Source organism: Zingiber officinale, chromosome 5A (assembly GCF_018446385.1).
Source record: "Zingiber officinale cultivar Zhangliang chromosome 5A, Zo_v1.1, whole genome shotgun sequence".
NCBI lineage: Eukaryota > Viridiplantae > Streptophyta > Magnoliopsida > Zingiberales > Zingiberaceae > Zingiber > Zingiber officinale.
Genome location: NC_055994.1, coordinates 66,448,895 through 66,476,770, shown reverse-complemented (window position 1 = coordinate 66,476,770; position 27,876 = coordinate 66,448,895). Strand labels below are relative to the sequence as shown.

Sequence of the window (27,876 nt, the reverse complement as noted above, 5' to 3'; positions counted from 1 at the left end):
ATAAATCTTAAAGGTGATCCCATATAAATGATGCCGCCAAATCTTCAGTGTGAAGATGATAGCTGCCAACTCCAAGTCATGAACTGGATAGTTCCTCTCATGATCTTTCAGCTGACGTGAGGCATATGACACCACACGATCGCGCTGCATAAGTACGGCACCCAATCCCTGATATGATGCTTCTGTAAAAAGTACAAATCCATCCACGCCAGAGGGAAGTACTAACATTGGTGCAGTAATAAGCCTCCGCTCACAAGATTCTGTCCAGCTAAACTTCTCTCCCTTCCGGGTCAATCGTGTCAATGGCAAGGCTATGCTGGAAAAAGCCCTCAACAAATCTCTGATAATACCCAGCTAATCCCAAGAAGCTACGAATCTCCTGTACTGTCTTCGGCTTCTCCCAACTAGTGATGGCCTCAATCTTCTGTGGATCTACAGATATACCTTTGCTGGAGACAACATGTCCAAGAAAACCCACCGAAGGTAGCCAAAAGGCGCATTTACTAAACTTCGCATAGAGGTGTTCTCGCCGAAGCGTCTCCAAAACTATGCGAAGATGTCGCATGTGTTCCTCCTCAGATTGAGAATATATCAGAATATCGTCAATGAACACAATGACGAACTGATCTAAGTACTCAAGGAACACTCTGTTCATCAGATCCATAAACACTGCTGGGGCATTGGTAAGCCCAAATGGCATTACCAAGAACTCGTAATGACCATAATGAGTGCGAAATGCTATCTTCGGAATGTCCGCATCTCCAACCCTGAGCTGATGATAGCCTGAGCGTAAATCAATCTTTGAATATACACAAGTATCCTTCAGCTGATCAAATAAATCCTCTATACGTGGCAGTGAATATTTGTTCTTGATAGTGACCGCATTTAACTGTCGGTAATCAATACATAATCTCAGTGATCCATCATTCTTCTTAACGAAGAGTACTGGTGCTCCCCACAGAGAAACACTAGGACGGATAAATCCTCTGTCCAACAGCTCCTGCAACTGAACCTTCAGCTCCTCCAACTCCTTTGGTGCCATGCGATAGGGGGTCTTGGATACCGGTACGGTTCCCGGAACCAACTCAATCATAAACTCGACTTGCCTTTTTAGAGGCAACCCGGGGAGTTCGTCAGGGAATACATCTGAAAATTCTCGAACAATAGGAACGTCCGAGAGTCGTGGTAATGCATCCGTATCAGCTTTAACCATGGACAACAAATATCCCTGACAACCCTGCGACAATAATCTCCTCGCTTGCATTGCTGATATAACTGATATCCCATCACCCCTGGTTCCGATGAATGTCCACGATGGTAGACTGGGAGGTCGGAATGTGACTACTCTCGCTCTGCAGTCAACTGTGGCATGGTTCATGGCCAGCCAATCCATGCCCAATATAATGTCAAATTCCACCATCTCTAATACCTGCAGATCCACCATAATAGTCTGACCCTTGAAGTCTAAAGGACATCCTTTGACTTCCAGACTAATACTTAGTACCTCGCCAGATGGTAGAGATACTGTCAGCCTGTGTGTCCGACGACTAGGCAATCTCCCGATTTTACCAAGAAATACTCGAGATATGAATGAATGGGAACTACCAGTGTCTATCAATAAATCTGCAGTAACAGTATACACTAAAATAGTACCTCGGAAAACCGATCCCTCAGCTCGCTGTGCCTCCTCCCGTGTAATAGCATAAACACGACCCACCTCTAAGCTCGGCTGTGGTATCCCTGAAGTGGTCTGCGCTGGCATCTTAGGTGTGGGAACCGACTGCTGATACTGAGACTGAGGCTGATATGCTGGATAAAGCTGAGGTGGATGAAAATCTGGCTGTACTGGAAGGGCCTGATGAGAAGACGTCACAGCAGAATACTGTGTAGTTGCTGGTTCCTGACCCTGAATATGATATATCTGTCCCTGAGAAGACGGTAGTTGCTGCTGACGTGGGGCACCCTGACTCTTCTGTGATCCTTTCTGTGGTCGTGTCTGTGAGGGCTGTCCCCCCTGTGATGTACCCTTAGTAGCCTCCAACTGTGCCTTCAACGTACAATCCCGACTCTCATGCCCTGGTTGTTTGAAATAATAACAAATGGGATGATCCAAGGGGCAATGAAATTTGGTATGGCTCTTGGAGCCACACTGGTAACATCTGGATCCCGTTTTATCTTTCTTCCAACCATGCTGAGAAGGACGAGATGTTCCATCAGATGTCCGTCCTGACTTCTGCGGCCGAGAAGATCCTCCCGTGGTAGCCTGTGAACTCTGACCATGGTGCCCTCTCTTTTGTGACGACTGCTTATCATGGCCTTTCTCCTGATTTACCTGCTGCTGAGTCATCTCGATAAACAGTGCACGATCCAAAACTTCTCGGTAGGAGCTACATGGAAATCTTGACATCCTAAGACGAATATATGCTGCTAAACCCTGGGTGAACTGCTGCATCCGGTCATAATCCTGTGCCACCAAATGAGGGCAAAACTCAGCCAATCTACAGAATTCAGCGTTGTACTCCATCACCGATCGATCACCCTGCTTGATATTCAGGAATTCCTGGCGTCGAGCTAAACAGAATGTGGCTGGAAAATACTGCCGCTCAAAAGCATCCCGGAACATCACCCATGTGATGCGCTGTTCCCCAAAGATTGTCTTCTGCATCTCCCACCATGTAACTGCCTGATCCCGGAGATGATACGTAGCTAATTCCACTTTCTCTTCGTCTGAACAACTCATGTATCCGAAAGTGCTTTCCAAATTCTTCAACCAGCTACGAGCATCCCAGGGGTCTGCTCCACCCTGGTATAGAGTAACCCTGTCCTTGACGGACTTTCCCAACAGTGGTATACGCGCTCTATCCCTCATCCAGTCAGTAGTAGCAGGAGTAGGAAATGCTGATGGTATCCCGGAGGGAATCCCCTAAGGCTGAAATTCCCAATTTCTACCAGAAGGTATGACTGAAGTGATCTCCTGAGGCTGACGTCTCTGATCTCTAGGAGTCTGATGGGTCTGTCCCCGACTAACCTTCTCTACATCAGTTGGATCCCTAGAAGAATCCGCCTCCTGAGTCACTGGTTCTGGTTCCTCAGCCTCAATGGGTTGTTTCCGTGGTCGTCCCGGACCCCGACGAGCACCGGCTACCGATCGACCACGTCTTATACCTGATGTAAACCACAAATAAGTACTACAAACAATATAAGTTCGTACTTATAAAACTTACAGCCTATAACTTAGAGATGTTCCGCCGCTGCCTGGTCCCAAATCCCAAAAAGTCACTTCGAGAAATAAAATCACGGAAAAATCCAAAACGTACGAATCTGGCATTGTAAACATGTAGCTCTGATACCAATAAATTGTCACGCCCCGAGAGTAAAGTTGTCCTACGAAAATCGGACAGCACCTCCCCTGTAGCAGTGACAAATGGGACCGGTATACATCACCAACAGATAATACATATGCAAATTAAATCACAACCATGCAGATAATATGCAGCCCACACGGCTGTAAAATCAAACATAGCGGAAAACAAGAATAACAAGTATAAAGTAACGAAAACTCACCGCGGGCCGGTCCGGCTTGACTCCTCGACAAAACAACCAAATACAAAATAACAAGTCTACAGCTCAATTATTACAATGCTAAATTCAAAGGTTTAACTCACAATAAAATGAAAACCAAAACAATAAAATCGTCCTTGGAAGTGATGTGGGACCGGCAGTCGGGATCCTCCTCCAAGTGTACTTGTATCGCTATCAGCTACCTGGTGAAATTACCAATGTGGGTGGTGAGTATAAAGACTCAGCGGGTAATAGAATAGACAGTGCATGAGTATCATAAAGAACAGGAATGCAAAAGGATACAGTCTCGGAGAGATAAATAGCAGATACTACTGTGTAAACCAAAGTATCTATATATATCCATACCTGATACCACATCCTAAGCTAGTATAAGGTCTGAGGAAACATAAACTGCCAGAGTAGTACCCATAATCACCCAGATCACATGTAAGGTATAGTGTAAAAGAAAACAGTGTCCAAGCATACATAACAAATATATGTGGTATCAGAACAGCATAAGTAGACATATAACAGCAGAAGCAGGTATAATAGAAACGACGTATGCACGGATGGTCACCCTGCCCACCTCTCTGCACCACGACCCTTGTATGGTCGAGAGGCCGGATCGATGACAACTGTACAACACTCCATCCGCCACTACTCTCGAGTGACCGAGTGGACAGTTAGCATAGTAGCTAAATAGCTACATAGCAATAGGGTCCCTGCGGCTCACAACTCCAGCCGCTACTACCCATGAGTGACCGAGTGCAGCACGACAGGACACGCGGCATGCTCCAGCCGCCACTACCCATGAGTGGCCGAGCGTGCGGCTTTGGCTAATGACCGTCTCAACCACAAGGGAGCCAAGGTCATCGGCGATGCATGCATGACATGATGCGAATAATGCAACAGTCATCATATATACAAAAATCAGGTATGCTATAAGAATCCGCATGCTCAATACTAAGCATAAATAAACAGTAGTCAAACAGGTAAACGTGGCCTATAGTATCTACTGGTTATCAAGAATAACAACGGGAGACTGTATAGATACGGAAGTGAGCATCTCGAAGATTGAGTGGATAAAGTATCAAGCACAAGAATAAAATGAGTGGAGTCAAGATAAACTCTACTTTATCTGAGCTACTCATGCACCGAGAACAATAACTAAAGAAACAAGTAAAAAGTACCCGCCTCAAATGTAGGCTGAATCCGATGTCAACCTCGTCACAATACCCGCCTCGATCAAAGTCCTGTATCAACGTACAAAATTTATCTAACTACATATGAAACTAAATAACTATACTAGTGTACATGACAGGTGAATTAAATCCAAGTTTCATTCATTACCCCAATGAAACCATTCTGATCTACTAATACCCAATCCATAACCCTAACCGTATGCCTTCAGATCATAAAATTAGGATTCCCCCAAATCATGCATTTGTTCCCAATACACCAATGTACAAATATTTATTCAATTAAACTAGGTATAGGAAAACCTAAACCTTACCTTACACCCCACTGATCACTCACTGCCGGAAGGTAAAGTCTTCGGCTCAAACCTTCCAGTAATGCCCACTGCCAAGATCCACGAACAGAGCTCCTACAGAGCCTTTAAACCATTGCAATCACACTATCAATGCACAATTCGGATGGAATACAACCTCAGATCCACAAGTCTACTATCTTAATACTGTAAATATCTTACCTATAAATCCCGGATGAATAAAAGCTACTGGAATTGTGATCGACCCCTTCCCAGCAAGCCACTGCCACAACAATACCTCAATCCATACAATCCTCCCAACCTGGCATCAAATCACAGGTCTTCATAGCTAAGAACCCTAATCTAAACCATCCTCACCTCAATTTACCTCCACGACAGTCATACCTCAAGCAGCACAGAGATCCCGACGAATTTGGCTCGGCCCTAAGGCTCGGGAAGACGAGATATCTTCCTAAGGTGCAGATCCTCGACTAGCTTCGAGCTCTGGAATGGAGATTCAACCTCCGGCGTCGCCAAAGCTCAGATCTGCTCTCCCGACCATAGATTCTTCGCGAGCAGTGGCGTTTTGAAGGAAACGCTACAGATGAGGCCGCCGACCAAACGTAGAGGAGGCCGGAGACTCGTCTCGCAACCAAGCGCCGGCGATCGACCATGGGCGTGCGTCGATGCTGATCCCGTCGGCGGATAGGGTGAGCTCGAGGGGGAATCGGGCTTTTCGGTGGAGTGAACACGAAGGGAATGAGAAGGGAATGAGGCGGCCTTTAGGGCTCGAGAACTGTAGCTTCTAGTTTATATAGGTAGGGTTTAATTACTCCACCTAATTAACTCCCTAACAAGCCTCTCAAATGGTGATTTCCATTATCCCTTTAAACACTATCATAAGTCCTCCAAATAAACCCAGAAAAATGTCATAAAATTCTCATAAATCATTGTAGGTTATTTTATTTTGTCGTATCTCACAATTTACATAGGAAAATTTTCTCACAATTGTTTTTGAAAAGCCTTACTTTGAAAAAGTTCACTTAGGAAAATTTTTTCTCACAATTATTTTTTAAAATCCTTACTTTGAAAAAGTTCACTTAAAATTTTTTTTCAATTATTTTTGAAAATCCTTTTATAAAAGTTTACTTAGAAATTTTAGAAACAGATTACTCAGAAAAATTTAAAGAAGTTTACTTAAAACTTTTTTTAACAATACCTTACTTGGAACACAATTTTGACAAAGCTTTACTTCGAAAATGCTCTTAAAAATATTTGCAATTTTTTTTTTGCTAAACTGAACTTTTGTTCAAGCCTCTCCCTAAGTTCGATACATACAAAGTATTTACTTTTAGTTATATTTTGCATGAATGTCTGACATTACTCATCCCATATTATGTCTGTCTTAAATTTTACCTTAGTTTCTTTTTATGAATGTCAAAGGGGGAGGGAAAGGGTTAATGTAGAAAAAAAATAAACAAATTTGATCAAGTAAATCAAATACAAAACTAACTTAGATAATTTGTTTGTATCTTACATGTCATCTTTTAATATTATTTTTTTCTAACTTTAACCAGGTTGTCATTACATCAAAAAAGGGAAGATTGTTGGTGCAATTTGTACTAATGATTTAACTCAGGTTTTGATGAATGACAAGTCGATTAAAGTTAGAATGTTAGTGATCTAATTACTTTACCAAGTGTGCAGGAGTTGATGGGACTGAAAGACCTGACCCCAGGCCAAAATCCAACTAGGTCTGTGAGATCCCGTAGTTGCTGCAAAGTCCAGATAGGTCCGTGAGACCAAATATCTGGAAGGAAGTCTGGTTGGGTTTGTGGAACTTGACAACTGGCCGAAGTCTAGTTGGGTCTATAGACATGACAACTGGCAGAAAGACTTGGCGGGTCTAAAGCAAGTCAAGCGACTGCAGTTGGTAAGTAAAAGGTAAGCAATTGGAGGGGAGATCCAGTGAGGATGCATTCCTAGTTGAGGGAATAGTAGGCATCGGTCCAGCTTAGGTCAATTTGGGAAATCTAAGTTGAGACCTTGACTAGATCTTAATGTCGGGGAGACATGATCTAATTACTACTACTATTTTATTGTACTAACTTTATTTTACACGATAAACATATTTTGGTTGCTTGGACTAACTCTTTTTTAAGGAAAAAGAAACATGAAAAAGAGTGGTTTGGGAGCCAAGAAGGGATCCGGGCTCCCGAAGTTGGTCCAGGTGCCCGGACCTATTTTGATCTGGAGGGTGCTTGACTAGGCACCCGGGCGGTCCGGGGCTCGGAGCTGGTCCAAGGACTCGGACAAAAAATTTCATCCAGAAGCTAAGTTAGAGCGTGAAGATTGGTTGAACCCACGTCAAGGTGCCCGGAGGTGGATAAACTTCAGGGATGAAGTTTCGATGAGAATTTTCCATGTTAGCACAGTTCAGGCACTCGAGGGGGATCCATGTGCCTTAATGGTCCTATAAAAGCAACCTTAGACCAGTAGCTTAAAAATAACATTTGCTATAACTTTCATATTCATGCGCTGCTCCGAAAAGGCTCTTACGACACCAAAAGACTACTCCAAAGTTCGAAGAATGAAGACTTCTTCTTCCTTTCTATTTTTTTGTAATGTTTACATTATAACTATTGTACTTAACTTTGTAAATCCATTACGAATTTATAGTGATTGTCCATCGAATGTACTCTCACGTGAAGACCTTGGATTAGGAGTCGTCGAAGGCTCCGAACCAAGTAAAACTACTTGTGTTAATGTATGTTTTTGTTCTCTCTCTTTTCCGCTACGTGACTTGTTTAAAATTACAATTTTCTATTAACGCTATTCACCTGCCCCTCCCCCCTCCCCCCTCCCCCCCCTCTAGCGTATTTACGACCCTACACACTCTTCGATGTCAGTTTTGAGGTACACCTCCATTTGCTTCTTCCAATATGAAAAGTCATCCCTGTTGAAGAATGGGGGACGAACGGTGCTATAACCTTCGCTTTTGGCCATATGGTTCTAAAATGGATAAAACTTACAAGACTTTCAAGACTATGTCTTGGGATAAGTAATGTGAGAGATGAATATAAATAAGGCTTGAGTGGTGTTGCACTAATTTCAAACAATTCAAATAAATCATGGAGAAAAAAATTATTTGAAAAGATAATTATACCAATTCAGATTGATTCAAAAAACTTAAAACTGAAAAGAAAGAAAGTGAGAAAAATCTCCTTGCTCAATTGGTGGTTGCATCAATTCAGAGCGAATAGGGATCTGATATTGTTAGCTAGAGCCCTAGAGCCAATCATTTGATGATTGTATATTGGACTTATTGTATCATATTCTATATAAATAAAGGCATTTGGATTTTGATTATTATACTTACTTGTATTGGTGCCAAATAAACTAAGTATAATAATGTCCCTGAGTAGACGGTTCTCACCTATATCAATCGGTTAGTTGAACCGATAGTGAGATGATATAGGGAACACTACTCTTAATCATTCCTAGTCGAGTATTAACATTCAGGGACAATGTTAATGCAATAAGACTAGCATGTAGGTCAACTCGATGACTTGATCTCACAAGTCATGGATATAGAGATATCAAGTTGACACATGGGTATACATTAGAGAATGTATACTGAATGACCCGCCATGAGAAAGTATCATGGATCGTTATATGAGTGTCATATACTTTCTCATGTGGCTATTAGTATGACTACTAGTCCTTAGACCTGAAGTCACCATAGATCCCTACATAAGGAGTTATGTACTTTAGTTTCGTCAAACGTCACCCGTAACTGGGTGGACTATAAAGGCGATTATTGGGTATGTAACGAATTATGCAGAGGGATGTGAGTGATGTAGATGGGATCTATCCCTCCTATATGACGGGAGAGACATCGATATTCTTGATAGAGTGAGACCACGAAGTGCATGGCCATGCCCAAATGAGTCAATATGAGATATTGAGCTCATTTGATTTAGTGAGTCTACTTGGAGTTCAAGATTTAGATTGATTAGAGGATGACACGGTCTATGCCTCACATTGATCAATCTAGATGTCTAGGATAGAAGGACACTTGTCATATATTGTGAGGAGTCACAATTAGTAGTCAAAAGGTGATGTTGGATCTCAACATTCTTGTAACTTGGGTAGTAATGATGTGTTGCTAGATACCGCTCATTACTTATCTTCTAAATGGGTTTAGGAGCATTGCCAACGTTACAAGAACCTATAGGGTCACACACAAAGGGCAATTAGATGGAGATTAGGTTCATTTGATGAACCTAAAGGATTAGGTTCATTTGATGAACCAAATTGGATTAACAGTAATCCAAGGTAGGCTAATTGAGTTGGACTCAATTTGGTTCATGTGTTAAGTGAGTCTAATTTGGACTTAGAATCATTTAATTAATTTAATTCAATGAATAGAGATTCATTAAATTAAAATTGACTTGAACCAATGGTTAGATTAGATCAACCAAGGGAGAGAAGTGGTTAAGTTTGACTTGACATAAGTAGGAAGATGAAGAGTCAAGTTTTGACTTGACTTTGACTTGACCAATGCCACATCATCAAGGTTTCTTCATTTGGTCAAGTTTGACTTGACCAAATGCCACCTCATGGGAGTTACCAAGAGTGGTGACTCTTGATATTCCATGGGAGTTACAAGCCAAAAAATGTGGCCGACCACTTTTATTCATGAAAAGGAGTTTCATTTTTCATGTGTAACTCTATCTTCTTCTTCCTTGGTTCTCTTCTCTCCCTCTCCTCCTCCACTACTGATCTCTAAGGTTGCTAGCACATCCTTAGAGGTTTTTCTCCATCTCTTGCTTGTGTGGATACACATAGAGAAGTGTCTACTTTGACACTTTTGAGATCCGGCGAACCGAGGACGAGCGGGATTGCGAAGGGCTTCGCTACAAAGGTATAAAAGGTTTATCCTTATGTAGATCTACTGTAGATCAACGTTTAAACTCGTACTCGTATTTTTCGAATGTTTTTCTTCGCACGAGATCCAGTGGCCAGGGTGATTCGGGGTTTCCGCGACGCGAAAAAGTGGTTTTCGCGGCCCGAAAAATCCAACAGTGGTATCAGAGCCACGTGCGAAGCTTGTACGAATTTAATTTGATTTTTATGAAAAAATTAAAGCTTCTGTACATTTCTGTAAATTTATGGTTTTTATAGTTTTAAGAGTAATATTTCTCGTACAAGCGAAGCACAAGTGTTTATACACTTGTAGGCTTCGACTACCGAGAAGTTTTTTCTGAAACGGCATCGTTTCGACCCAAATATTTTTGGGACAGCGGGATAAGGTGCTCTTGGATCGCTTAGGTGCAACTCGCGATGGTTAGATCGTGGGTAGGGGTACTTCCCCTAACCCCGCAAGGGGATTTGCTCCGCGATTGCGCCCGAAATCACTAATCGGAACCGCCGGGAAAAATTTAGTCATAAAATCTGTAAAATTATGAAAAATTACAGAAAAATTACAGAAATATATACTTTTGAATTATATATTAATTTTGTGATATTCATGGCCCAAATGACCCAAATTAGATTTGGATATTGTGTTGTAATTCATAATACGGCCTGCGTGTCGTTATGTGTTGTGCGTGCTTGTATTTTTATTTTTATTTTTATTTTTCGCGACCTGCGCGTCGTGCCTTCTTTTTATTCTGGTTGTAATTAGATTTAGACTCGAATGTAACTCGAGTTTCAAAATTGTAATGTAATTTTGAAGCGGTGGAAGGTCCACACGAGACGGAGTTACGAGGAGGGCGCGAGCAACACAAGGTGGTCAAAAGGAAGGCGCTTGAGAAGTTGACCTTAGGTTGACCATCCGATCTTCTCATTGGCTTGAGAAGATCGTAGTAGGGCCATGACTAATCACAAAACTTAGTTAATTACTTGTGTATATGATGCATGTTTAATTAAGTAATTAATTAGTGCCTAGCGATTAAGATTAGATCTAAATCGTGCACAAGATGCACCCTTACGATTAGATTAGATCTACATCGTGTACAAGATGCACTCTATCGATTAGATTAGATCTACTTCGAGTATATGATACAACATCATTTAGATTAGATCTAAATCACGACAACTCAAAATGCCTACCATGCCGTGATACCCATCACTACCTCGATCGCATGATGTTGTTGAATCTGCCAAAGCAGAGCAACGCATACTATCTTGGTAGGGTGCGGAGGGACAATCTTGGTCCCGCCTATCAACGCATGGGCGAGTATAAACTCAATTAGATTGAGTATTCCTAGTTAACTCGGTTGGACCGAGTATAACTATAGGCATTCTTCCAACGGTTGGAAAGATAGGTCAAAATCACATATATATTAACTCTCGGGCGTATTAGCCAAAGCTAACTCGAGTTTTAATATAAATGCGGGTTTTGATCCTATAAACAAGAGTTGCATAGAGATGTAATTGGTAATCGTTACCTACCGATCATACTAAATCTTGGGCGTATTAGCCAAAGCTAACTCAAGGGTTAGTATGATGTGGATCTTGTCCCACATGAATTATAGAATTCAGTGGGAGCATCATTTAGTTAAAGGCCTAATTAAATGATTAAGAATATGATACTTATTTCTGCATTTATTTCTGTTGTAGAATTGCCATGACGTCAAATACGAACACTTTCTCTCTGCGATCTGTCATTAAGAAGGACAAGCTCAACGGAGCAAATTTCCTGAACTGGTACAGGAACCTGAGAATAGTTCTCACCCAAGAACGTAAACTGTACGTTCTGGAGCAGCCCATTCCGGAGGCTCCTCCTGCCACTGCCACGCGAGCAGACCGAGATGCTTACAAGAAGCATCAAGATGACGCATTAGATGTGTCATGTCTTATGCTCGTGACCATGAACTCTGAGCTTCAGAAGCAACATGAGTTGATGGGCGCTTACGATATGGTTGAACATCTTTGTCACCTATATCAAGGACAAGCAAGGCACTGGAAGAGGAACTCCAAAGAATACCTAGAAGATCTTACGAAGAAGAGAAATAAGATTTTTACTTCAGGTATACATGTTATAGAAGTCAACCTCTCTATTTCTTCATCGTGGGTATTAGATACCGGATGTGCTTCGCACATTTGTACTAATGTACAAGCGCTGAGAAATAGCAGGGCATTGACGAAGGGTGAGATAGACCTACGAGTAGGCAATGGAGCACGGGTTGCTGCTATTGCTGTAGGAACTTACCATCTATCTTTGCCCTCTGGGCTTGTACTAGAATTAGATGATTGTTGTTATGTGCCTGCTTTAACTAAGAACATTATATCTGTTTCTTGTTTGGACAAGAAAGGTTTTTCGTTTATAATAAAGAACAAATGTTGTTCCGTCTATTTAAACGAAATGTTCTATTGTAGTGCACCTCTGATAAACGGACTCTATATTCTAGACCTTGAGAGCCCTATCTATAACATAAATACCAAGAGGTTCAAGTCAAATTACCTGAACCAAACCTATCTCTAGCACTGTCGCTTAGGTCATATAAATGACAAGCGCTTATCCCAGCTCCATAAGGATGGTTTGCTGGACTCATTTGATTTTGAATCATATGAGATATGCGAGTCATGCCTACGAGGCAAGATGACCAAGACTCCCTTTAGTGGGCATAGCGAGAGAGCAACTGATTTGTTAGGACTCATACATAGTGATGTATGTGGCCCATTCAATGTTGCTGCTAGAGGCGGTTATAGATACTTCATCACATTTACTGATGACTTCAGTAGATATGGTTATGTGTACTTGATGACACATAAATCTAAATCCTTTGAAAAGTTCAAAGAATTCAAGAATGAAGTACAGAACCAGCTTGGCAAGAGTATTAAGATACTTCGATCCGATCGAGGTGGAGAATACCTTAGCCATGAGTTCCGTGACTACCTAGCCGAGTGTGGGATCCTATCCCAACTCACTCCTCCTGGAACACCACAGTGGAATAGTGTATCCGAAAGGAGGAATTGTACCCTATTAGATATGGTGCGATCTATGATGAGTCACACAGATCTTCCGACATACCTTTGGGGTTATGCTTTAGACACGGCAGCTTTTATACACAACCGAGTTCCATCCAAGGCCGTGATAAAGACACCATATAGGATATGGACTGGGAGAGATGCCCAGGTGTCTTTCATGAGGATTTGGGGTTGCGAGGCTTACGTTCGACGTCAAGTCTCAGACAAATTAGGACCCAAATCCGACAAGTGCTATTTCATTGGATATCCCAAGGAAACTAAGGGATATTACTTCTACATTCCCAGTCAGCACAAGGTAGTTGTGGTAAAAACTGGAGTCTTTCTAGAAAGAGACTTTGTTTCTAGAAAGGCTAGTGGGAGCGCGTTCGATCTTGAAGAAGTTCAAGATGCGAACAATAGCACTGATGCCTCGATGGAAATTGAACTGGAACCACAAAGTGTTGTGGATAATGTTGTTCCACAAGGAGTTGAGGAACAACAACCAGTTCAAGTAGACATACCTCTTCGCAGGTCTGATAGGGTACGTCGTCAGCCTGAGAGATACTCATTTCTCTTGTCTGACCATGATGACGTTATGCTCATAGATGATGAGCCTACCACCTATCAGGAAGCTGTGATGAGACCAGATTCCGAGAAATGGCTAGAGGCCATGAGATCCGAAATGGAATCCATGTACACCAACCAAGTATGGACTTTGGTTGATCCACCTGAAGGGGTAAAACCCATTGGGTGTAAGTGGGTCTTTAAGAGAAAGACTGACATGGATGGACTTATCTATAAGGGTCGCTTGGTAGCTAAAGGTTTCAAGCAGATTCATGGTATTGACTATGATGAAACCTTTTCTCCAGTAGCGATGTTTAAGTCCATTCGGATCATGCTTGCTATTGCAGCCTACCATGACTATGAGATATGGCAGATGGATGTCAAAACCGCGTTTCTGAATGGAAACCTTCTCGAGGATGTGTACATGACACAACTTGAGGGTTTTGTAGATCCACAGCATACTAGCAGAGTATGCAAGCTGCATAGGTCCATTTATGGACTAAAGCAAGCTTCTCGGAGCTGGAATCTTCGATTCAATGATGTAATCAAACAGTTTGGTTTCATCAAGAACGAAGATGAACCTTGTGTCTACAAGAAGGTTGAAGGGGACATAGTTGTCTTCCTCATATTGTATGTGGATGACATACTACTCATTGGGAAGGACATCCCTATGCTTCAGTCTGTCAAGACTTGGCTAAGGAGTTGCTTCTCAATGAAGGACTTAGGTGAGGCATCCAACATTCTAGGGAAATAGATCTATAGAGATAGATCTAAGAGATTGCTTGGCATAAGTCAGAGTACATACATTGACAAGGTACTCCTTCGGTTTGTCATGCAGAACTCCAAGAAGGGATTTCTGCCGATGTCACATGGCGTGAGTCTTTCGAAGACTCAAGGTCCCTCTTCTAGAGAGGAGAGAGACCGCATGGATCAGATCCCTTATGCCTCAGCCATAGGATCGATCATGTACGCCATGCTATGTACTCGACCTGATGTCTCGTATGCTTTGAGCATGACGAGCAGATACCAGTCAGATCCAAGTGAAAGTCACTGGATAGCGGTCAAGAATATTCTTAAGTACTTAAGAATGACTAAAGAATATTTCTTGATATATGGAGGCGAAGATGAGCTAGCTGTAAAGGGTTACAGTGATGCTAGCTTCCAGACCGACCAGGATGACTATAGATCGCAGTCGGGGTTCGTATTTTGCATTAATGGTGGTGTTGTTAGCTGGAAGAGTTCGAAGCAGGATACAGTAGCTGATTCTACAATAGAAGCCGAGTACATTGCTGCATCAGAGGCAGCAAAGGAGGCAGTTTGGATCCGCAAGTTCATCACTGAACTTGGGGTGGTTCCTAGCATTGCTGACCCCATTGAGCTCTATTGTGACAACAATGGAGCTATAGCACAAGCGAAGGAACCTCGCTCACACCAGCGGACCAAACACATACTACGGCGCTTCCATCTCATTCGAGAGATTATCGAGAGAGAGTAGATCCCTTGACCAAGGCTTTGGCACAGAGGAAGCATGATGGTCACACTAAGTCATTTGGGCTTAGAGCCTACACTGATTGGCACTAGTGCTAGTGGGAGATTGTTAGCTAGAGCCCTAGAGCCAATCATTTGATGATTGTATATTGGACTTAATGTATTATATTCTATATAAATAAAGGCATTTGGATTTTGATTATTATACTTACTTGTATTGGTGCCAAATAAACTAAGTATAATAATGTCCCTGAGTAGACGGTTCTCACCTATATCAATCGGTTAGTTGAACCGATAGTGAGATGATATAGGGAACACTACTCTTAATCATTCCTAGTCGAGTATTAACATTCAGGGACAATGTTAATGCAATAAGACTAGCATGTAGGTCAACTCGATGACTTGATCTCACAAGTCATGGATATAGAGATATCAAGTTGACACATGGGTATACATTAGAGAATGTATACTGAATGACCCGCCATGAGAAAGTATCATGGATCGTTATATGAGTGTCATATACTTTCTCATGTGGCTATTAGTATGACTACTAGTCCTTAGACCTGAAGTCACCATAGATCCCTACATAAGGAGTTATGTACTTTAGTTTCATCAAACGTCACCCGTAACCGGGTGGACTATAAAGGCGATTACTGGGTATGTAACGAATTATGCAGAGGGATGTGAGTGATGTAGATGGGATCTATCCCTCCTATATGACGGGAGAGACATCGATATTTTTGATAGAGTGAGACCACGAAGTGCATGGCCATGCCCAAATGAGTCAATATGAGATATTGAGCTCATTTGATTTAGTGAGTCTACTTGGAGTTCAAGATTTAGATTGATTAGAGGATGACACGGTCTATGCCTCACATTGATCAATCTAGATGTCTAGGATAGAAGGACACTTGTCATATATTGTGAGGAGTCACAATTAGTAGTCACAAGGTGATGTTGGATCTCAACATTCTTGTAACTTGGGTAGTAATGATGTGTTGCTAGATACCGCTCATTACTTATGCTTCTAAATGGGTTTAGGAGCATTGCCAACGTTACAAGAACCTATAGGGTCACACACAAAGGGCAATTAGATGGAGATTAGGTTCATTTGATGAACCTAAAGGATTAGGTTCATTTGATGAACCAAATTGGATTAACAGTAATCCAAGGTAGGCTAATTGAGTTGGACTCAATTTGGTTCATGTATTAAGTGAGTCTAATTTGGACTTAGACTCATTTAATTAATTTAATTCAATGAATAGAGATTCATTAAATTAAAATTGACTTGAACCAATGGTTAGATTAGATCAACCAAGGGAGAGAAGTGGTCAAGTTTGACTTGACATAAGTAGGAAGATGAAGAGTCAAGTTTTGACTTGACTTTGACTTGACCAATGCCACATCATCAAGGCTTCTTCATTTGGTCAAGTTTGACTTGACCAAATGCCACCTCATGGGAGTTACCAAGAGTGGTGACTCTTGATATTCCATGGGAGTTACAAGCCAAAAATGGTGGCCGACCACTTTTATTCATGAAAAGGAGTTTCATTTTTCATGTGTAACTCTATCTTCTTCTTCCTTGGTTCTCTTCTCTCCCTCTCCTCCTCCACTACTGATCTCTAAGGTTGCTAGCACATCCTTAGAGGTTTTTCTCCATCTCTTGCTTGTGTGGATACACATAGAGAAGTGTCTACTTTGACACTTTCAAGATCCGGCGAACCGAGGACGAGCGGGATTGCGAAGGGCTTCGCTACAAAGGTATAAAAGGTTTATCCTTATGTAGATCTACTGTAGATCAATGTTTAAACTCGTACTCGTATTTTTCGAATGTTTTTCTTCGCACGAGATCCAGTGGCCAGGGTGATTTGGGGTTTTCGCGACGCGAAAAAGCGGTTTTCGCGGCCCGAAAAATCCAACAGATATCACTTGTAGGATCGAGGCACATGAGGGGGGGGGGGTGTGAATCACGTGTATTAAAAACTTGTCTTTTAAAAATTAAAAACAAAGTGTAACAGAATTAAAAGTAAGAAGAAAAATTGAACACAAGGAGTTACTTGGTTTAGAGCCTTCGGCGACTCGTACTCCAAGACCTATGATCCCTTGGATAGTATCAATGGCCAATCCACTATAAACCTCTTCTGAAACGACTGGAAGAGAGAATCAAAAACAAGTATGAAAATTAGGAAAGTGTAACAGCCTACACTTTCCTTTTGCAAGTATGAAAGAAATACAACAATATTAAATCATTACCAACACTTGAAGTTATATAATCAGAACGAACTCGTGTGTTAGTGTCGGTCTGCCAACAATGATCAGAAGTAGCAGTGTTGTAGCAACACGAAGTTGAAGTAGTTGGAATGTCAAATGATCGTGTAGAAGAGTTGTATATCCATTGTATTGAATACTTGGCCAAATAACTCTTTTATAGAGCTTTGAAGGCGCCTCCAATTCCACTTGAGGTGCCTCCAACCTCGACTTTTATCCCCTAAAGTTCAGCCTCTTATCAATTACAATACCTTAGCCATTATCCATTCGAGGGCACCTTCCAAGCGCTCCAAGGCAGCTCCAAGCATGCATTAAGGGCACCTCCAGTACACTCCAGGGCGTCTCCCCATAGCGTAAACTTTATCTCCTTGAGGGCGCCTCCAACGAGGTCTAGGGCACCTCCAAGCCTACTCCGAAGCGCCTCCAATTAGCTCTGAGGCACCTCAGACACTGTTCATCCAAGGCTGATTTTACTACTTTAGTCCTGCAAAATGTATTAGTCGAAAAATAAAGTGTAACTTATAAAATAAAGTTAGCACAATTATAAAATAGCATTATTAATTAGATCATGTCTGTCGAGGACCATGATCTAGTCATGGTCTCAGTTTAAGTATTCAAAATGGACCTAAACTGGACTAGTGCCTAAAGTCCCTAATTGGGACTCATCCTTACTAGAACACTCTCCTCTAGTGGCTTACCTTACGTACTATACAAAATCGCTTATCTTGTCTTTGACCCACCAGGTCTTCCCACCAATTATCAGGTCTGTGACCCAACTAGATTTCGGCCAGCTATCATGTCCCATAAATTCAACTGGGCTTTCTATCAGATATCGGGTCACTCCTTGACCTATCTAGACTTCTACACTTGCTATCATTGAGTTTGGAGTGTAGTTGAGCAACTATTTTCCCTTCTTCGAGCTAGAGATTACTGAATTGGTTCTGGAGAAGATCTCTCTTGGCTAGTTTTTCTTCTGATGTTCCTTTATATAGTTCTAGGAATTTTTTTTAGAGTTCTTTCGCTGAGTTATAGGCACCGATTTAATTAACTTCTTGAGGTGGTAGCATGCTCAGAAGGTGGAACTTGACCTTACCGTTTGCCATGAACTCGATTTGCTGCTTTTTGTTCCACAGATGCTCTTCCTTTTCATCTCTGTTCTAATCTCTAGGCACTTTAAAACAATATTTTATAGTTAGTAAAATGTCAAAATCAGTTTTAAAGTATACCTCCATTTATTACTTTTATAGCGCGAACTTTCCCTCGAACTTTGGCAAGTAGTTGCTAGATTTGGCCATTTTCTTACTGCTTCAGTTAGCAGTTAGTCCTTCTAAAGTGAACTTTGCTCTAATACCACTTGTTGGTCCCGGTAGACCGGCTAAAGGGGTGGGGTGAATATCCCTACAATCAAAATTTAATACTTTCTCTTGCTTTTTAACTTTAACAAGGAACACACATTAATTTAACAAATAAAAACATAAACAAAAGTAAGAGGCGAGGAGTTACTTGGTTACAACCTGAGTGATTATTAATCTAAGGCAAATGTAAGCTCACTAAAAATGACTCCTTTGATGAAAGCAAAGTAGTCTCTTATAAACATTGAAAGCACTAGCAATTGAACCGAAGATTACAGAAGTTAAAACAAGTGTGTTGTTCTAAACTTCAAGGACTAAAGCTCTATTTATAGCCCACCGGTCAAAGTTAGCCATGTTGGGGTATGTCCGATGTGGTGCATGCTTAACACATTCCGTAAAACATGTAGCGAAAGTAAAAATATGATAACAAAACTATTTTATTACAACGCACACACACCACATGCATGTAGGATATAATCATGCAGGTATAATCGTGAAATAAAATTTAAGAATAAAAATTAGTCTAGGCATACCTTACGGACGATGTGTAGGGAAAAGGACATTAACTTTAGCGACGTCCATGAACCTCACCTCTATTCGTATCCACACCGAGTTCTTCACGACAACTCTAGTGAGCAACAAGATTCACCTCCAATTGGTACTAGCCAAGTATAGAGGTGATGTGATCCAATAGAAGGAAGAAGAAGTGAAAACTTGAGGAAGAAAAACTTCTTCCTTGGCTTTTAGTGAGTAGTGGCAGAGAGAGGAGAGGAGGGAGAGGGAGGCTAGGTTTCCAAAAATCTAAACTCATGAATAATGAATTAGTTATTAATTTTCTCCTTTCTATATCAATATATAGGTTCTCTTGATGAGTTGGATTAAAAAGTCTAAACCCGACCCAAATTTCTTAACCAAAATTTAGCCCAATAACCTCTTGGTTTGGTTCATAAATAAATCATTTTGGTTTATTACTAAATCAAATAGAGTTTAACTCTTCCATAAGAAATGTGTTAGTATTAGCCCTAGTACCAGTTATGAGATGATTGTAAAGGGCATATTATTGTATCATATTTCATTATAAATAAAAGGCAAATTTGGTTATTACATTTATTTCAGATCAGTGTTGATTGAATAAATATAATAATGTCCTTGAGTAGTAGGTTCTTATCTACAGCATATCAATTGGTTGAATTGATAGTGAGATATTGTAGATATACATGGAACACTACTCTTAACTATTCCTAGTCAAGCATTAATATGCAAGGACAATATTGATGCATTGAGACTAGCATGTAAGTCAATGGATGACTTAATCTCACAAGTCATGGATATGAGATATCAGGTTGACACATGAGTATATATTAGAGAATATATATTGAATGACCCGCCATGAGAATGTTTCATAGATCGTTATATGAGTGCCATAAGCATTCTCATGTGACTATTAGTATGAATAGTCCTTAGACCTGAAGTCACTACGGTTCCCTACATAAGAAGTTGTATACTTTGGTATCGACAAACGTCACCCATAACAGGGTGAACCATAAGGTCGATCACTGGGTATGCAATAAGTTATGCAGAGGGATGTGAGTGATGTAGATGAGATCTATCCCTTCCATATAACGGAAGTGATATCTGTGGACCCCTTGATTAGTAGGACACAAGAATGCATGACTATGCTTAAATAAGTCAATATGCGATATTGAGCTTGTTTATTGAGTGTGTCTACTTAGGGATCAAGAAACACAAAGATTGATAAGAGGATGACACGGTCTATGCCTCATTGATCAATCTAGATATCAAGGATAGAAGGATTGAGGCATACAAGATAATAGCCACGGACAGGTTAGGTCGGATCTTGACATTCTCGTCACTTGGGTAGCAATGATGCCTTGCTAGATGCCACTCATTGCTTATGTATCTAAATGGTTTTAGATACATTGCCAATGTTACGAGAGCCTATTGGGTCACCCATAAAGAACACGTTGACTTGGAGATGGATTATAGGGTTAAGTTTAATCCGAATTATACACATTGAGTTAGACTCGAATGAATCTAGATTAGACTTATTGAGTAATGGGTTAGACTCATTGGTTTATTGGGTTAATGGCTTATTGGGTTAATGGTTAATCCAATATTCTAAATCCAACTCATTAAGATTAATGAATATTAATAGAGATTAATATATCATTAATCAAAAGGAAGATCAAGAGACAAAAGTATTTCGTATTCATTAGATGAATACAAAAGTCATTTGTAAAAGTAACCTTTAGGTGAAGTAACCTTTTTGGTAAAGTAACCTTTTGGTGAAGTAACCTATTTGGTAAAGTAACCCATTTGTGAAGTCACCTTATATAGATGAAGTGACATTTTGGGTGAGTGTGCTCTTCTTGGTTTTGCTCTTCTTCCTCTTCTTCTCTTCTCTTGGCCAAAAACAACCTTGTAGAGTTGCTAGCACAACGAAGATTGTTTCTTCTCTAAGTTGTGAGTTTGTGAGACGGACGGAGAATGTGTTCGTGTGGATATCGTAGAGGCGCGGACATATTGATCGTGCTGAGATCCGCATTTAAAGAAATGTTGCTGTCAGCATTGCGAAGGGCACGCATCAAAGGTATAACTTTCTCATGTAGAAGAATTAGTACTTAGTATATGATTTTTTTAACGCCCGAAAATTCTCAAAGTAATTTTAAAAATATTCTATGATTTTTCTGAAATTTTAAGATATTTTTATGGAATTTTTGGAGTAGCAGAAGTAGCAAAATTAAATAAAAACGTAAAATAGCCTAAGCAGGAATTGAACCCGAGACCTAGCGAACCCTACGACTTATAGATGACTTTAGTAACCAAGGGGCCCCAGCAGGGGTGTGCTGAAAGAAGAGGAGAACAATTCTATTTAAGATTTAGTTGGGTGGTATAAATCACTTAATATAAATAGGAAATTAAGAGAGGAGTTATTATTTTCCAAACGACAACTCTCTTTTCCCTCACCCTCACCCAACGCCATCTCTTCTCCCACACCCTCTCTTCACGCCAAGTCCAAGAAATCTAGGGTTTCATCCCTAGGGCCGTAGGAGCACATTCCGGCGATGACTCCGGCACAAGGACGCTCCCCTCGGCGAAAGGAAAGCATAGACGCAAGAGGATCTTCGAGAAGACCTTCTTCTCCGGAAACCTAGCGATCGGATTGTAAGGAAAATTAGCGCAGGATGTAAGTAACCCCTCACCTGCAGTATAAGTGGCTATTCACATGCTTTTATGGTTCTAGTTCACTTTTATGGTCTTAGTTTAGCTATATGCAGAATTAGAACACACCAAGTGCTCAATAAAATGCCTAGTATAGTTAAATGTTACAATAGGCATTTTCATAGCTCAGTTAAATGCCCTAGATGCATTTTAAATAGCGTACATAGCCTTGCTTCAGTGATATGGGACTACGGTCCAATGGGTGGGCTCCCACAGTTGCTCTAGGTTCAGATAACCTAGCTCTGGGTTCAGATAACCTAGTAAAAAGCAAGATATGATAAATCAGTTATAAATAATATTTTACTTTATCAGTGGCACTGTACTAGACTTCAGTTGTCCTTGGGTTGGGCTCCCATAGTCGCCCCTAGGTTTAGATAACCTAGTACCCTAATAGATTCGGGACTTGTTACCTCGGGCCTAGTTAGGGATGCGCGCACAACAAGTACAGTTGTCGGGCCCATCAGCAGCATGTTTAGTATTTTTATCTATTTACGAAAATAGTTTTCAACTTTACAAAATAGATAAGTAGATTCAGCTTAGCTTCAGTTCAGTTTTCTATTGATATAGCAGATAGCTTTATGTTTAGTTCTTGATTGCCATGATTTACATGCTCATGTGCCATGTTTTAGCATTTCTAGTATGATTCTCAGCTTGCATATCAGCATGGCATCTTTTAAAAAGCATGATTTATGCAAATGCATGTTTTTGTGAGGTAGATGGTTTCTTACTAAGTTCCCAAGCTTATAGTTTCATTTTCCTTATACTGCAGATAAAGGAAAAGGAAAGATGGATTAGCGGAGGCCGGAGGACAATGCGATGTGATGTGTGTGTGCAAGGAACTTGGAATAAAGACCCTTGGGGAGTAGCCCATTTAAAGACTTTGTATTTCTGTTTTAAGATACTTTCTTCACTCTTAGGATGTTAAGTATCATGAATTGTGATTCTATGAATTATGCCATGCGTAGACTGTTAGTTGTCTTGATGATAGATGGTAAAATATGTATAAAGTCATGTCTAGTAGTATTGTTTCATAGTTTAGTGATTTTTGAAGATTCTGAATGAGTTCGGGTGGGTTTCTGCTGAAATCAGAACCCCAATCGATCAGCCGATCGATTGAGGAATCCTCAATCGATCAGTCGATCGATTGGGAGAAACTCCCCGTGCACAGAATGCTATTGAATCGATCAGCTGATTGATTGAGGAATCCTCGATCGATCAGTCGATCGATTAAGATGTGACTTCCGCGTACAGAGAGCTATTGAATCGATTAGCTAATCGATCGGCCATGGGTCGATTAGCCGATCGATCGGGAATTTAATTTCCGTGAATAGAGAGCCTCTGAATCGATCATCGGATTGATTGGCCAGGCTGGATCAATCAGCCGATCGATCCAGATTTGACCCCATGTACAGTAGCGAGTTGAATCGATCAGTGGATCGATCAGACAACTCCAATCGATCAGTCGATCGATTGGAGAGTCTGATTTCAGCTAGAAGGGGTATGCTTTCAGTTTTTGACTAAATAGGGAGTTAGGTTCCCTTCTTAGTATGGGTACAACCTTAGAAATGTACTCTGAACATAGAATTCCAGATTTGATAGCAAATAGCAAAGGGGTTTTAAATTAGTTCAGTTTTCTGCACCTTATAGTGAAGTTTAGCACAGCAATTGTAACCCCCGGCCTTACAGCTTAGTTTGTAGAAGGCGGGTCATTACAGAGTGGTATCAGAGCAAGTTCCATACTTCCTCCACACACACATCAGCATCGAACCTACAGTTTCCAAGTAAGAATATCTATCACTTTAGTTATGTTGCTTGCTTTCATGTTTATAGATAACTAAAGCTTGTTGATATATGATAACATCTAACGTGATAATAGTAGTCATGTAACTATGATTATATTAGTTATGTATGTCCTTTATTCCTCTAGAAAATGGTACGAGGATACCCAGCTAGAAAGACACCAGCTACTGAGCCCCAGCCTGAGGCAGGCAGCTCAGTGCCTCCTCCAGACCTTGCAGCAGTAGTGACTCAGTTACAGAAGCAACTAGCTGAACAGAAACAGGAGATAGCCACCTTAAGGGCTAATCAGCAGAACACTCCCACTGTCACTCCAGAACCTAACCTAGCAACCCCAGTAGTGATAGAGGTTCCACCAGTCCAACCTGCAGCACCAGTAGCCCCAGCAGCAGGGGCAAAGAGGGAAGCCTATCTGATCCAATGGCAGAAGATCAAGCCCGATAACTTCTTAGGCATCAGTGAACCATGGGATGCCTAAGCCTGGTTCAAAACACTGGAGAGTACGATGGAGCTTCTGGACTGGCCAAAGTTTGAAAAGGTGAAATGCGCCTCATTCTGCCTGACAGGAGACGCACGTATGTGGTGGGAGAGAATTAAAGCGAAGTGCCCAGTGAACCTGATGACATGGGCCGACTTCGAGAGAGAATTCTTTGAAGAGTTCTTTTACATGCGGGTCATAAACCGCCACTACGACGAGTTTACTGAATTTCGTCAGGGCAATCTTTCAGTTGAGGAGGCCGTGAAGAAATTCAACAGACTGGCTCGTCTATGCCCTGAACTAGTCAGCACTGAAAGAGAACGAGTCCGGTTGATGCTCAAGATGTTAAGGCCGAAAATAGCAATGAATGTGGCCAGCGGCGTTCATAGGCCGCAAACTACAGAAGAACTAGTAAGCAGTGCTCTGCCCACCGAACACTACCAGAACAACATCAAACAGCAGAAGCTAGCCCTCTCAGAGTCTAAGGGCCAAGGAGGCTCGGGTACTCAGAAACACCAGGGCCACAGCTCTAACTGGAAAGGGAACTCTAGTAACAAACGTAAACCAGGGAGTTACCCAAAAGGAGGACCAGCTAGTAAATAGCCTAGTTATCCTAAGTGTGCTACTTATGGAAAATTTCACCCCAGAGTTTGTCGCAACGGCACACGAGGATGCTTCGAATGTGGCCAGGAAGGGCATATGGCTAAACAATGTCCGAACAAGACCAGTGTTCCTACACCACAGCCGATCCAGTACGGAGGTAACCCAGCACAGTTACATCATATGCAGGCTGCTATAGATGGTCCACACATCAGTCAGGGCAGACTAGAAGCCCCCTCAGCCACGACGAACGCGAGGATCTACTCACTCACCAGAGAGGATGTAGCGAACACCTCGACAATTGTCACAGGTCAGATCAGTATTTTACAGTAAAGTGCAACTGTCTTATTCGATACTGGGGTAACCCATTCCTATATATCCAAGACATTCACCGAAAAGCTAGCAATATCTCCAGAGGTACTCAGTGGTCAGTTTCTGACGATGCTACCTTCAGGAGAAATCATGGCATCCACACACTGGCTCCAAGTAGTGCCAGTCATTATAGAGGACAGAGAACTCTATAGTGATATGATAGTGCTAGATATGACTGACTACAACGTCATCTTGGGAATGGACTTTCTGATCAAGTACGGTGCCTCCATAGAGTGTCGTAAACAGAAGGTTGTATTCCAACCTGAAGCATGAGTGCAGTTTAGGTACATCGGAGAACCAAAGAGAAAGGCTAAGAAGTTTCTCTCAGCTTTGAAAACACAGAAACTATTGGATTAAGGATGTACGGGGTTCTTAGTGCATGTAGTCAATACCGGTCAGGACAAGGACCAAAAGCTAGAAGAGGTCCGAGTTGTATGTGACTACCCAGCAGTCTTCCCTGAGGAGTTACCAGGACTAGCACCAGACAGGGAGATTGAATTTGAGATAGAGCTTATCCTCGACACAAATCCCATCTCCAAAGCACCCTACCGCATGGCTCCAGTAGAACTGAAGGATCTTCAGGAGCAACTACAGGAGTTGCTCGACAAGGGCTTCATACTCTCTAGTCACTCACCATAGGGAGCGCCTGTATTGTTCGTGAAGAAGAAGGACAGGAGCATGCGCCTGTGTATAGACTACCGAGCACTAAACCAAGTCACGATTAAGAACAGGTATCCTCTTCCCAGAATAGATGACCTATTCGATCAGCTAAAGGGAGTAGCAGTGTTCTCTAAAATAGATCTCAGATCGGGATATCACCAGGATAGAGTTAAAGAAGGTGATATACCCAAGACAGCCTTCAGGACCAGATACGGACATTATGAGTTTGTAGTCATGCCCTTTGGTGTGACAAATGCTCCAGCTACTTTCATGAACCTCATGAACAGAGTATTCAGGGAATACTTAGATAAATTTGTTATCGTGTTCATCGATGACATTCTTATCTATTCTAGAACTCAGGAGGAATACGCAGAGCACCTGAGGATAGTACTCCAAACCCTTCAACAGAACCAGCTGTACGCCAAGTTCACGAAATGTGAATTCTAGCTCGATCAGGTGTCCTTTCTGGGTCACATCATCTCCAAGGATGGTATCATGGTAGACCCCAGTAAGATAGAAGCTATGAGTAACTGGAAGAGACCTAAGAACGCCAACGAAATCAGAAGCTTTTTGGGACTAGCAGGCTATTACAGAAAATTTGTAGAGGATTTCTCCAGGATAGCCTCCCCACTAACAGCTCTCACTAGGAAGAACAGAAAATTTCAGTGGACAGAGGATTGCGAGAACAGTTTCAAGGAGCTCAAAAGAAGATTGACCAGTGCACACATTCTGACTCTGCCAAAAAATACAGACAGCTTTGATATCTACAGCGATGCCTCTAAATTGGGATTAGGAGCAGTACTGATGCAAGAAGGTAAGGTGATTGCCTATGCCTCCAGACAACTCAAGGACTATGAGAGGAACTACCCTACTCATGACCTTGAGCTTGCAGCAGTTGTGTTCGCCCTCAAAATTTAGAGACATTACTTGTATGGAGCTCAGTGCAGAGTGTATACAGATCATCAGAGTCTGAAGTACTTCTTCACTCAGAAGGATCTGAATATGCGACAACGCAGATGGCTCAAGCTGGTCAAAGATTATGACATAGACATCCTCTACCACCCAGGAAAGGCCAATAAGGTGGCAGACGCACTTAGCAGAAAGTCCAGTGCTACCTTACTATCCCTATCAGCCATGTCACCACCCCTACAAAAGAAAATTACAAATTTCAGTCTCGAACTTATAGTTGGGCAACTCTCTATTATGACATTAGCGTCTACCCTGCTTGGTGACATCCAGACAGCTCAGGGTCAGGACCCTGAAATTCAGAGAATCAAGCAAGGGTTAACAAGATCAAAAAGTGGAGAGTTCAGAGTAGCTGATAGTGGGGTATTATATTTTGGTGATAGGCTATGTGTTCCGGATCAGGAGGAACTACGTAGGAAGATCCTAGACGAGGCTCACAGGACTCCTTATGCGATACATCCTGGTTCTACCAAAATGTACCAAGACCTAAAGAAACGTTTTTGGTGGCCTGGGATGAAAAGAGACATTGTCAGGTATGTTAGTACCTGTCTGACCTGCCAGAGGGTCAAAGCAGAACACCAGAGACCAGGAGGAGTTCTGCAGCCTATTCAGATCCCAGAATGGAAGTGGGAGGATATCTCCATGGATTTCATAGTGGGACTACCCAGAACCACGAATGGTTTTGATGCCATCTGGGTAATAGTCGACAGATTGACCAAGTCAGCCCACTTCTTAGCTATCAGGATATCCTACTCCATGGAGCAGCTAGCTCAGTTGTATCTCAAGGAGATTGTCAGACTGCATGGAGTTCCACGAACCATCATTTCAGACAGAGACAGTAGATTCACATCACACTTTTGGGAGTGTGTACAGTCAGTATTGGGCACCAAGTTAAGTTTAGCACAACCTTCTATCCTCAGACAGATGGTCAAACGGAGCGAGTAAATCAAGTACTCGAGGATATACTCCGAGCGTGTGCCCTAGACTTCAAGGGAAGTTGGTACAAATATCTGAGTTTAGCAGAATTTACATACAACAATAACTATCAGGCTACTATCGGC

At 41.7% G+C, this 27,876-nt stretch overlaps 1 protein-coding gene across 1 annotated transcript in view; it reads right to left on the bottom strand.

Annotated features, from left to right (window-relative positions):
* Nucleotides 1–268: 268 nt before the first annotated feature.
* LOC121979609 overlaps nt 269–27,876 on the bottom strand; it is a 42,712-nt gene continuing 15,104 nt past the window's right edge. Inside the window, exons 2-3 of the mRNA XM_042531603.1 lie at nt 3,029–3,165; nt 269–2,923 (exon numbers count right to left, since the gene is read on the bottom strand). Coding sequence (XP_042387537.1) covers nt 269–2,923; nt 3,029–3,165 — 2,792 coding nt within the window. The remainder of the gene's footprint in view (nt 2,924–3,028; nt 3,166–27,876) is intronic.